Raw genomic sequence first — 13,229 nt, 5'->3', positions numbered from 1 at the left:
TACGTGGAACACAATATCGAAAAAATATTCTTTTAACTATTAAACTCCTGTAAAAAATAATTGGCAGTATAAAATAAAGAATTTTAATAGAAAAATTATGGTTAATGGTAAAATTTTAATGAAAAAGAAATTAGTCATTAAACACTAGTTTGTTAATTTTACCATCAATTTTTGATAATCTTCTTTGAATTGATTCATAAGATTTAAATTTCGTTTTTTTCGAACCTTTCTAAAATTTTCAAGTCTTATTTGCTTATAGATTTGTAATAATAATTTTTCGAGATTATTTTCTTCTTTTAAACACTTTCTTCGCAAACTGTATTTGATGTAGCAATCGATATGCAATCAGTTGTACTTATTCCACTTTTTCTTGATGATGCAATTTTTCTTCTTACTGGCTTTGTGGTACTATTAAACTTGAACACATATTTAAGTTCCTCCATTAATTGCTCTTTAAAGGGAACCTAAAAAAAAATTAAAAGAAATTTTTTTTAAAGCGCAATTATTTTTTACCACTTGCAAAATTATCATGTAAATTTTTAATTAGTTTCTATTATTATTCTCACTAACATTATATTCATGTGATGTGACTCGTATGCGTAGAAGCATTTCTGTTAAAGTCCACAAAAAGGAAATAATAACGCCAATACAAAGAACAAGATAAACGCCGCCGACATTTTTTAAATTTAATTCTTCTGGCTGACCACTTTCCACTTGCTGTAAGAATAAAAAACCATTTGTTGATTCAATTTTCAAGAACTAATTTTGAGTCGTACGAAAAAAAAAATTATTTTATTTCAATTACCTCGCAACTACCACCACCATTTCTTTGTCTCCACCAATGTTGTTTCATTTGTGCCAATATTCCCGTTTCTTGAAGCTCCAAAATAGCGGAACTTAAATCATGACGATAAGGTGCATCTATAATTTATTAAAATTTATCAAATTTTATCTTCCAGTAATAACGATGACTAATGTAAATAATAAAAAAAAACTGATAGAATAAAATTTTTCCCATTACTTTTTCTCATGGCAATTCCATAACCTTTTTCAGTAAAAGGTCTATCGATAACAGTGAGATTACAATTTCGTTCTATTTCATATTCCACTGTGGATGATTCCATAAAAAATGCAAAATCTTCACGCAATACTTTTTCTTTTCCTGCTTCATTTGATGGCAATAGACAATTAATTGCATCATTTTTCATTGTTTCGTAAATTTGTCTATACGTACTATCGTTTGATCCCTAGTAAACACAATAATTAATATAGTTTATAAAAAAATTATAACTAAACTATTACTTTTACAATAGTATACCTGAAAGAAAGCAAGAGTAGATCCAGCTTTCTTAGCGCCGTATTTTATTTTATTCTGATTTGCCAATTCAACTAAATTATGAAATGGTAATACGGGAACTTCAAATGTTAAACTTGATGCTAAATTAGCAGTATATGTTGACACCATAATAAGACAAAAAAAGAACCAACAACCAGATAGTAATCTTGTTGAAATCCCTCTAAAGAAAGAATATTTTTTTAATGAAATGTAATTATAATTAGAACGATTTTTTCTTTATATAAAAATAATTTTACTTACGCTGGAGCAATTTCAGAACCCTGTTGCATCAATGCGCCAAGAGTAAACCATAGACAATTTTTGAATTGTAATTGATTTTTTAATTCCGTTGGTTCATCAATGCAAGGATATGGATTTACCCATTCACCAGGACATATTCGTCCAATTATAAAAAGTTCCAGGGAGACAAATATATAGGCAGCAATCAAGCACAACCAAACCTGATTGTCAAGTGGTGATAAAAATGACATCAAACTCCCTTCAGCTTTTGATGCTTTTCTAAATAGAATACTAATGCCTAAAAAAAAGGCAAATTACATATTTACTTTATAACGTAAAGTTTGTTTGATTATTACTTAATGTAAAAATAATCGTTATTAGAATTAATTAGTTTTCGTTCATCCTTACTACGGAGACCAAAGGGAAATTCTTAATTTAGATTGCTAGTGCAAAAGCGATTGAATCATGATTAGAATTAAGACGAAACTCACTAACGCTGACTGAAACCAATGACGATGTTCACTTGATGGAATAATCTCCAACTAGAAACACTCTCTTGATGAATTTGGCGATTCATTCAGTCTGACCTAAACAACGAGACAATTGAAGGAGAACGCGAGAAGTGTTGAAAGCTTAGGCATCAGGAGAAAGCTGAGTGTCTTCAGAGGATAAAAGAGGAGAACGCCAAGATGGTAAAGTTTTGCGAAGTGCAAAAGAATGTCAAGATGATTATTAAGGACGGACTTAAGACTCTTCAGGATCTTGTCAGTGAGGGGAAGACAAAGTACGCTCTAGCTGATAATGGAGATAGCAATATTGGTGAAGGTGACGGTAGCACCGAATCCTAAGCAAACCGGTAAGAAGAAAGCGACGAGTGGATCTACAATCGCGTGATCCGAATCGCAAGAGGAAAAACGTATGCCGACGAACTGAGGAAACATTGAAAGGAAGTGAATGTAGACATCAGCAAGTTGTGGGTGAAACCTCAACAAGAAAGGGAAATCTCCTGGTCAAAATCGAAGAAGACTCCAATAAGGAGGCATTCACTGCTGAAGTCATCAAAGTAGTTGGAAGCATGGGGAAGGTGCAGACGGTGGATCGACAGGTGACACTGGAGGTTAGCGTCCTGGATTGCCTTACCCAGGAAGAAGAGGTTCAACAGGCGTTGGAGGGAATTCTCCAGAAGCCAGGAAGCAGGAAAGTGACGGTCTTAGGATCCAACAGACGAGAAATGAAGCTCGCGGTTGTAGTCACCGAACCAGAGGAGGTGGACAGGCTAGAGAAATTAGGACGCATAAGGATTGACATTAAGTATTGCCCAATGAAAAGAAGGGTGATGGTCGTTCTGTGCCAACGATATAGCCACACAGATTTGCAAGGCAGCGGACAGATCGACTTCATGCTTCAAGTTATCATAAGTTTGCGATCAATAAAGCGAACATAAACATTATTATTATTAGACCTTAACCTACGAAGTTTAGAGCTTGATGGCAATTTCCGCTTCCCTTGTAAAATATCATTAGGCTGAGCGAATTATTTATTTATTATATGATCTTAAATTAATTTGAGCTCAATTTTATTTTCATTATAAGAAATATAAGGCGCCGAATTAAATATGAATACCCGGATCAAATAACTCGACCGACGCTCGGACGCACGCTCTAATGGTAGTCGGGTAGCAGTGAGCCGCCCACAGGCTGTCACTGCTACTTGACTGGTAATAGAGCGTTCGTCCGAGCGTCGATCGAGTTATTTGATCCGGGTATTCATATATAATTATCTTTTATTAGTAATCTTTAAATTCCATAAATGATAAATTCGGAATACACTTACCAAAACTCATGAACGGTAAAGTAAAATCAACATCTTTTTCACGCTGTTCTGTGATTGTTAAATCAGTAATTGCAAGATCGGCCTCCTAGAATTTTGAATTAATTAATTAGTTATTATTATGTTCTTAAATAATTTCTAAATTAAGTTAACAGTAGATGATTGAAATTTAATTACATTGCTAATTATTTTTCCAATCATTCCATTCCAGCCAGTGGTATTATTATATACGCCATAATTTTTATCCTCTTGAACTATAAAAGTATAATTGAAACCAAGCTTATTGCTCAGTTCTTGTATAATATCGATTGCATATCCCTCAAATCGATCATTACCAAGTCTCATTGTCAAAGAATCTTTGAGCCATGCGTAAGGTCTTGACTATTAAAATTAAAGATTATAGAAATTAATTAATAATAGCTTATTCACTATTAATTAATTGTTTAATTAACCATTTAATTAATTAATTGTATTTAAAATTGTTTATTTTAATTTAACTTAATTAACTGTTTCTAATATTTTTAAAATTAGATATATAAAATTATATTCTAGTTGGAGGTACTAATTTCATATTGCGTAAATTATAATTATTATTAATTTGCGTACAAGTGAAATTAAAACTCGAAATGTAATGTTCTGCATGCTCAGTTGTTCCTGAGGTTGATATACGACAGGTTTACTTATCCATTTTATGGGTTCAGTATTATTCCAGACTCCAATTTTTGTCAGTCCATCTTCACCTAAATTTAATATATCCAATTGGAATTCGGATCGGTAACCGGCTGTATCAAATTTCACCAATCCGGTAAGACCATGCATTCCATCCTGAAAATTTTAACGCTTGTGATCTTTAGAAATACTAAAGTAATTAATTTCATTACGGATATTGTCGGTATTGTTTTGAATAGTTTTATTAAATTTCAATCATAAATTCATTAATCAGTGGATTTATTTGCCGCGTTCCCTTAGTTCAAATACTTCCAATTTGTAAATTAATTGAAGAGTTAATTATTAAAATAATTAAATTGTCTTATCCCTTTCGGACAATAATATTGAGAAACAGGAACTTACCGGTAAATTAACGGTTCTAATGTAATTTATCAATGTTTCGCCATGCTCCCAAACTTCTGTGCCATCACAAGGTAATGGAGGTATGTATTTAACAATATCGTCCATCTCCTTAAAAGCATGTGCAAACAATTGAACTGCATCGAACATTAGTGCTTGATTAACAGTCAACATATTTACATTACCAAATCCATTAAAATCATTTTTTATTATATTTTTTACTACTGTACTATTAGGATCTATTAAACGAAGCACGGTTATATTCATGCCAGAATACTGAAATGGTTCATAATTGATTGTTTGCAAATCCTGAAAGAAATATTTATAAACTTTTAAAGGCATAACTACCCATCATTGTGAATCACTTTTTCTTTAATTAAATTTATCTAAAAATTAATATAAATTCATTAATTAAATTAATTTCAATTAATTACATCTAAATTAATTTCAATTAATTAAATCTAAATTAATTACAATTAATTACAATCAATTAATTAGAATTTATTACAATCAATTAATTAGAATTAATTACAAAAAATTAATCAGAATTTATTACAATCAATTCATAGCAATTAATTAATTACAATCAATTAGTTATAATCAATTAATTACAATTATGTAAATACAATTAATTGCAATCAATTAATTACAGTTAATTAAATACAATTAAATAAACACAATCAATTAATTACAATCAATTATTTACAATCAATTAATTACAATCAATTATTTACAATCAATTAATTAAATACAATTAAATAAACACAATGAATTAATTACAATCAATTAATTACAATCAATTAATTACAATTAATTAATAACAATCAATTAATTACAATCAATTAATTACAATTAATTAATAACAATCAATTAATTACAATCAATTAATTACAATTAATTAATTGCAATGTATTAATTACAATTAATTAATTACAATCAATTAATAGCAATGAATTAATTACAATTAATTAATGACAATCAATTAATTACAATTAATTAATTACAATCAATTAATTACAATCAATTAATTACAATCAATTAATTACAATCAATTAATTGCAATCATATAAGTAAATAAAGTACTGTCTATATTAATTATTATAATTAAAGACATTTAATTATTTTACAATTAATTCATTAGAATCAATTAAATGCAGTCAATTAATTGCAATTATATAAATAAATAAATTACAGTCTATATTAATTATTATAATTAAAGACATTTAATTACAATTAATTAATACAATTTATCTTATTAATACATATAATTGCTAGAACCATACCAATGAAGTAATAATTAAATTAAATTTTTCTGTAAGTAATCCAACTTGTAATGATTGTTCTAAAACGGATGTCAAAATTTCAATGGAACAGTCGAGTATAATATTTTCCTCTCCTGATAACTTTACGGCACGTAACATATTTCTGAAATTTAAATAATTATAGTTGGCATTTTGTTAGAAGACCAATAGTTTTTGTAAAATTTTATTTCTGAAATTTTTTTTTTATCATTTATCTAATTCTATTAAAAAATTATTAATTATTTTTTATAATTTCTTGTGAATTATCAAACAATGCAATTGGTATTAATTACCTATAATTTGGTCCAATTAATCGACGGATTGTTACCGTATAACCTGTGGCGTTCCATCGTTCAAGAAGAGGTTTCATCATAATTAAACTATCATCATTTTCATAAAGTATCGTGTAAGTTTTCCATTTATATTCCACGACAAGATTGTAATAAATCTAAAAGAGGAATTAAAAAATAAAATTTAATTGTTCGTGAATCACGCCACTGATTATTTTTTTACAGACTGGGAATAGCACTAAGAAATTTTTTAGCCAATTTCAATTTAACGGCTAATTAGAAATCGTTACTCGATGGTTTTCAATTCACGATCAGAAACTAAAATTCACCGAATCACTGACAAATCAAAAACGATTTTTTGATTTAATATTAATTGTTTTTTTTAATAATTTTACATTACCATTGATAAAGCTTTCGAATGGGGATAAATATTTATAGTTTTTAAACTATCATCAGTATTTAAAGTGGTCGCAATATGTGGAATTCCCATTGCATCACACATACTATGAACATGATGAACACTTTGTTTTCTCTGTGGACCAAAAATTCCAACAACTCCTTCTTGCACAAGTTCACAGACTGGAAAAATGAAAATAAATTATTAAATCATTTAATAATTTATTTTATTCGCTGAATTTCAATATTTACGAAATATCTCAATATTACGCGAAACTTTATACAAGATTAAGAAAATTTATTTTTGTAGATAAAAAATTGAAATATCAATGTAAATTTAATTTAATTAATTTATGATAAATTTAATATAATTAATTTATGATAATTTTAATTTAATTAATTTATGATTAATTTATAATTAATTTATAATTAAATGTACCTTTACTATGTACATCCCACAAATCATCATCTACATTTATTTGATAAACTTGCATATATTTCATTGATAAATTGAGATCTATGTGTCTATTTTTATTAACTGCCATTGCTGAGATACCAAATGCACTTTCGATTCCTTCACCTCCTTCAAATAATCCTCCTGTACAATATTTTTAAAAATATTTTTTAATTAAAAAAAAAATGTTGTAAACAAAAAAACACTTATTTTCACTTTTTTATATAATTTTGTTTAAATATATTTATTTTTTTAATGGTTCTTATCTAAATACCTATATTATAACTTTTATATCCGATACTGTAAGGCAGGATAGCCACCAGCAAAATCTCCCACAACATTTTAATATCATTCTGAAAAAAAATTAAATTTTTTTTTAAATTTTTTCTGGAGGAATCCAAGCAAATGAAAATATTTTATTTTAAATTTGATAAAAATTTTATTTTTCTATAAAAAAAATATTCTTAAAATGTAAAGCAAAAAAAAAAATCTATTGTAAAAAATAAAAATGAGAAATTTGATTGTTTAACAACTATTTTTGTATAGTGTCCCTATGCAATAAAAATTTGTATACGAGAATCGTTTCCTGGCAGTTAGTACTTAACCATCTGACATCATGTAAACATAGTAAAAAGACGCGGCGCTTCCTCTTCTCTCATAAATATTTATATCTTTCCAAAATCTATTGCAATGAGGCGCGAGTTTGATTATTGATTAAATTATGCTCAATGGATTTATTTAATTTTCTCACTCAATCAACTTACTCTTTTTTTTAATTGATAAAATTTTTTTCCTCAAAAATTTCATGATAGTAATTATAAAACCAAAAAAAAAAAACAAATTCAAAATTCTCTCTACGTCTTAAAAAAATCTTTTTTTTCAGATATTACTAAGAGAAAGAAAAATAAAAAAAAAAATGAAAATTTTTGAAAATTGTCAATTGAGTTCAACGACAGGGAAAAAAAAATTATTCTTTTTGGTATTCACAACTGAAATCGTTATATATTTAGAATTCAGCGTTCCATTCTCGGTGTGAGCCTCCAAGGTTAAAATCAAATGAAAATATTCGATTCTAATTTAGAGTATATATATAATTTATTTCAAATTTTAATTACACAATCTCTACAGCGGACAGATTTTGATATTTTTACATTTTGCATTTTATTTTCAAAAAAAAAGGACTTCATGTACTTTTGGAAAAACGCAAATCCCAAAATTATAAATTTGCTTTTTTATTTTAATAATTTTATTGACTTTTTCAATGTTAAAATTTAAGTTTTTAACAATTTTTAATTTTTTGCTTTGGTATTTATTATTTTCTTTATTCTATTTTTTTTATTATTTATTTATCTATTTATTTATTATTATTAATATTATTTATATTTTTTTAACAATTATTTTTATTTATGTAAATATAAATTTAATGAAATATATTTTTTATGTACCTAGTTGTAAAATTAATTCAAATATAAGTAATTTAAAAATTAAAATTTTCCAAAAATATTAAAAATTATTATTATATTAAAAAATAAAATTAAGGTGGAAATTAATGCAATTCAAATCTGAGAATGAAAAATTAGCTACGATACAAACTTATTGGCTGTATGCCAATTTTTCTTAGTTTCTTGGAACCTTTATATTTAAAATCGCTCTTGTCATATTTTCAAATTAAAACAATTATGACGAGTTTCAGGAATTTTCAAATCTTACGAAATTATTGTTATATAAAAATATTTATTCAATTTAAAAAATACAAAACTCTTTCTTATAATTAACTCCGTTATTATTATTAATATTATTATTTTATTATTATTGTTATCATCATTGTAATTATTATTTTACTATTATTATTATTATTATTATTATTATTATTATTATTATTATTATTATTATTATTATTATTATTAATTTGTTTTCTCAATTTTATTATGTTAATTATTTATTAAGAAGGAAAAATTTGTAATTCTTTGACATACAATTTTTCTTAATTTATAGAGAATGTAAGAAAAAAATTTTAAACAATTTTTTTTAATGGAAAAACTTGTATGAATGTACAATTGAATTGTAGTTATTGTATTGATAAATTATTTTATAATAATAATTATTTCACTTTAAAAAATTTATAAAAATACAATCAATATGTAATAAATAATGTCATTAAATTTACAAAAATTTGAATGAAAAATAGTCTTGTTAAAATTGTTTTTAAAAAAATATAAATAAAAAAAAAGAAAACTGTAATTATTATTTAAGAAAAAATAAAATAAAATTTTCATATATATTGTGTGAAAAAAATAGAAAATTTCTTTTTCTTATCTTACCTTTTACGTTTAACTATTACACTATGGATGATTAAAGACGGAGAACGAGAAAAACTCAAAAATTTGAAACACAATTCTTTCAAGTGATATAATTGAGAAGAAAATTTTTTGCGCAAGCTCCATTCCCACTTTAAAATTTTCCTCCTTCACTCCAGTTTAGAAAAAAAAAAAAAAAATTTAAAACGATTTAATTATTTTTGTCGCATTTAACGTTTATATGTTGTTGAATTCAAATTTTATGTGGAGAATATATCAAGGCTCACTTCCCCGTGTTCTTCTGTTCTTTAAACGACAGTGCCTGTTGTTTGCTTCAGCATCCAACACTAGTGGAACTATTTTTAGGACCCTTCAATTTTTTTTCCTCTCAATTTCCATGTGTATTATTTTCTCATTTATATTTTCAAACAATTTTTCTTTTACTATATCATTTTTTTTGTATCTCTTTACTCCACGAGTAAGAGGAGCACAAGAAGACTATTTTCCCCTTTTTTTTTTTTAGTTTTTCACATATTTTTTTTTCAATATATATTTTTTCTGATTAATTATATATTTATGTCAAATTTTACCAAATTAATTATTGACTATTGTAATTTAAATAAAAAATTTCATTTGTTTTATAAACTTAAATAATTTGGTTATTTTGCATTTATCAACGATTGATAATATAGAAATTGATGATTCTCATCTCGATTATCAATAAAAATTGATTATTATCTCAGAAACTGAGAAGCAAAATGAAAATTGACTATTAACATAATAAATTAGCAAATATTAATAGTAATTGATGAATATTATTATTTTGCTAATAAATTAAATTTACCGATAATAAAAGAATGAAAACTTGTTGAAAAAAATTAAAGAAAAATCGCTATTTTTCACAAATCACGTAAGTTTCTTCTTTTAAAGGGTAATATTAACGGATTTATTTTTTTTAACTTGTCATTTACATTCCCAGGATTAATTTTATGCGGCAGAAAAAAATTTAGATAAGCTTTAAACGCATAAAACTTATTCCTTATGACTCCCATAACAGAAATTCACTTGAATTTTTGATTTTTGTTAATTTGGTTAATAATGACAAGCTGTCCCCATTTACCCCAAAAATTTGAAAATTTAGAAATCCGAGACAAAATACTGAAACAGTTTGACTTTGATTTTCAAGTTTTTATGCATTGAGCGATAACTTTTTTTATCTTGCTGCCAAATGTCAAGATAAAAGTTTGGCAATCCTCAAAACCTCTTGCAGGTGATCTGAGGTTAAAATATTGAAATTGAACTTAATTTTAAAACTGTAAATTAAGCTCCAAAACCTCTTGTCCCCATTTACCCCAACTGACCCTATTATTTTGAATGCATCTTAATTTTATCAAAAAGAAAAGTTTTAAACTCGTTAAAAAATGCAAAAAATAATTTTCGACAATATGTAAAAGATTATTAAATATATTGTTATCCTTGAATTTTTATGCTTCTTGCAATAAAAATATAGAAACGTGAAAAGATTAAAAACAATTATTGTTGCCTTGCAATTTTTAATTTTTTTACGACTAAAGTTTTGAAATCGTTAAAAAAAACTTTAAAAATATTATTCTGACTGAAGTAATTGAGAAATTATAAAATTCAGTAAATATATTTCAACAAATTAGTATAAAAATTTATTATTATCACAGTAATTAAGAATCAAAATAAAAATTTAGTAAAATTAATATCTATTATTGTAATTGATGAGTATAATAAAAATTATGGATTTTAATATAAAATTGAGTATTTTTTTTATATAAAGTATAAAGATTGATTTTTATCATAGTAATTAAGAATCAATATAAAAATTGAGGATTATCGTAAGAAAATGTTATCAATTAGGGTTCGTGCACATAATACGTCACGCGTACAGGGGGAGGGGGGGGTTCTAGAGATTTGTGACGACCCATAGAAAAAATGACGCTAATGTATGGAACCAAGTGTGACATGGGGTGGGGGGGGGTAAAAAAAAGGGTAAAAACAGCTTGACGTATTATGTGCACGACCCCTTATAGTAATGGATGAATATTCAAAAAACTATGAGTTATCATAAAAATTGAGATTCATCATTAAAAAATTGACAATTATCATAAAAATTGAGGATTAGTTTAAAAATTTATTATCATCATACAAATCGAGAATTATCATTGAAAAATTAAAGATTGGTATATAGAAATTGAGTATATTATCAAAATAATCAAAAACTATCGTCAAAAATGAGGATTACAATAAAAATTGATGACTATAATAATAAGTGATGACTATTATATAGAAATTGTGGATCATCATACAAAATTGAGAATTATTATTTGGAAATTGATGATTGTCATCTCGACTATCAGTAAAAATTGATTAGCATCACAGTAACTGAGAAGCAAAATGAAAATTGACTATTAACATAATAAATTAACAAATATTAATAGCAATTGATGAATATTATTATTTTGCTAATAAATTGAATTTATCAATAAATAAGGAATGAAAACTTGTTGAAAAAAATTTAAGAAAATATATATTATTTTGAATGCATTTTAATTTTTTCATAAAGCAAAGTTTTAAACTCGTTAAAAAATACAAAAAAATATTTTCACTTTATTTGAAAGAATATAAAATGTTGTTATCCTTGAATTTTTATGCTTCTTGTAATAAAAATATAGAATCATGGAAAGATTAAAAACAATTATTGTTGCCTTGCAATTTTTAATTTTTTTACGACTTAAGTTTTGAAATTGTTAAAAAAAACTTTAAAAATATTATTCTGACTGAAGTAATTGAGAAATTATAAAATTCAGTAAATATATTTCAACAAATTAGTATAAAAATTTATTATTATCACAGGGTAATTGAGAATCATAAATAAAATTGAGTATTAACTATTAATGAATAACTGTATATTAAAGTAATTGATGAATATCATAAAAATTGTAGATTATTATTCAAAAATAATCATCTTAAAAATTAAGGATTATTATAGAAATTGAGTACTATTAAAATAATCGAAAACTATCATCGAAAATTAGGATTACCATATAAATTGAAAACTATAATAATACTTGCTGAATATTATATAAAAATTGTTGATTATAATAAAAAATTGAGGATTTTTATAGAAATTATGATTGTAATCTCGATTATAAAAATTGACGATTAGTATAAAAGTTGATTATTATCTCAGAAACTGAGAAGCAAAATGAAAATTGACTATTAACATATAATAAATTAACAAATATTAATAGTAATTGATGAATTTTAATATTTTGCTAATAAATTAAATTTACCGATAATAAAAGAATGAAAACTTGTTAAAAAAAATTATATATTTTTTTGAATGCATCTTAATTTTATCAGAAAGAAAAGTTTTAAACTCGTTAAAAAATGCAAAAAATAATTTTCGACAATATGTGAAAGGTTATTAAATATATTGTTATCCTTGAATATTTTTATGCTTCTTGTAAGAAAAATATAGAAACGTGAAAAGATTAAAAACAATTATTGTTGCCTTGCAATTTTTAATTTTTTTACGACTTAAGTTTTGAAATCGTTAAAAAAAACTTTAAAAATATTATTCTGACTGAAGTAATTGAGAAATTATGAAATTCAGTAAATATATTTCAACAAATTAGTATAAAAATTTATTATTATCACAGTAATTGAGAATAAAAATAAAAATTTAGTAAAATTAATATCTATTATTGTAATTGATGAGTATAATAAAAATTGTGGATTTTAATATAAAATTGAGAATTTTTTTTATATAAAGTATACAGATTGATTTTTATCATAGAAATTAAGAATCAATATAAAAATTGAGGATTATCGTAAGAAATTGTTATCCATTAGGGGTCGTGCACATAATACGTCACGCGAACAGGGGGAGGGGGGTCTAGAGATTTGTGACAACCCATAGAAAAAGTGGCGCTAATGTATGGAACCAAGTGTGACATGGGGGGAGGGGAGGGGGGTCAAAAAGGGTAA

General features: G+C 25.2%; 1 protein-coding gene across 1 annotated transcript; it reads right to left on the bottom strand.

Moving 5' to 3' along the window:
- Positions 1-95: 95 nt before the first annotated feature.
- LOC127288926 (glutamate receptor ionotropic, kainate 2-like) lies at positions 96-9,706 on the bottom strand. Its single transcript, XM_051316637.1, has 16 exons — positions 9,237-9,706; positions 7,190-7,268; positions 6,901-7,059; positions 6,466-6,644; positions 6,069-6,223; positions 5,758-5,899; positions 4,478-4,783; positions 4,013-4,231; positions 3,584-3,787; positions 3,410-3,494; positions 1,598-1,874; positions 1,319-1,517; positions 1,022-1,247; positions 806-921; positions 571-717; positions 96-464 (listed from the first exon to the last, which is right to left on the bottom strand). The coding sequence occupies exons 2-16, from the start codon at positions 7,254-7,256 to the stop codon at positions 297-299; spliced, it is 2,649 nt and encodes an 882-aa protein (XP_051172594.1). The 5' UTR covers positions 7,257-7,268; positions 9,237-9,706; the 3' UTR covers positions 96-296.
- Positions 9,707-13,229: the final 3,523 nt, after the last annotated feature.

The sequence above is a fragment of the Leptopilina boulardi genome, unplaced genomic scaffold (assembly GCF_019393585.1).
Source record: "Leptopilina boulardi isolate dan_hultmark-lab unplaced genomic scaffold, ZJU_Lbou_2.1 LbouV2_399, whole genome shotgun sequence".
NCBI lineage: Eukaryota > Metazoa > Arthropoda > Insecta > Hymenoptera > Figitidae > Leptopilina > Leptopilina boulardi.
Note: the sequence above shows the minus strand (reverse complement) of the source record. Positions and strands in the feature narration are given on the sequence as shown.

Bases quoted from the DNA above. Each gene is read 5' to 3' on its own strand.
- LOC127288926 (XM_051316637.1), bottom strand. From the start codon at position 7,256: ATGTTGTGGGAGATTTTGCTGGTGGCTATCCTGCCTTACAGTATCGGA. The intron at 4,232-4,477 runs GTAAGTTCCTGT...TAAAATTTTCAG, and splicing joins TTAGAACCGTTAATTTACCG to GATGGAATGCATGGTCTTAC. The intron at 465-570 runs GTTAGTGAGAAT...ATTTTTTTTTAG, and splicing joins TCACATCACATGAATATAAT to GTTCCCTTTAAAGAGCAATT.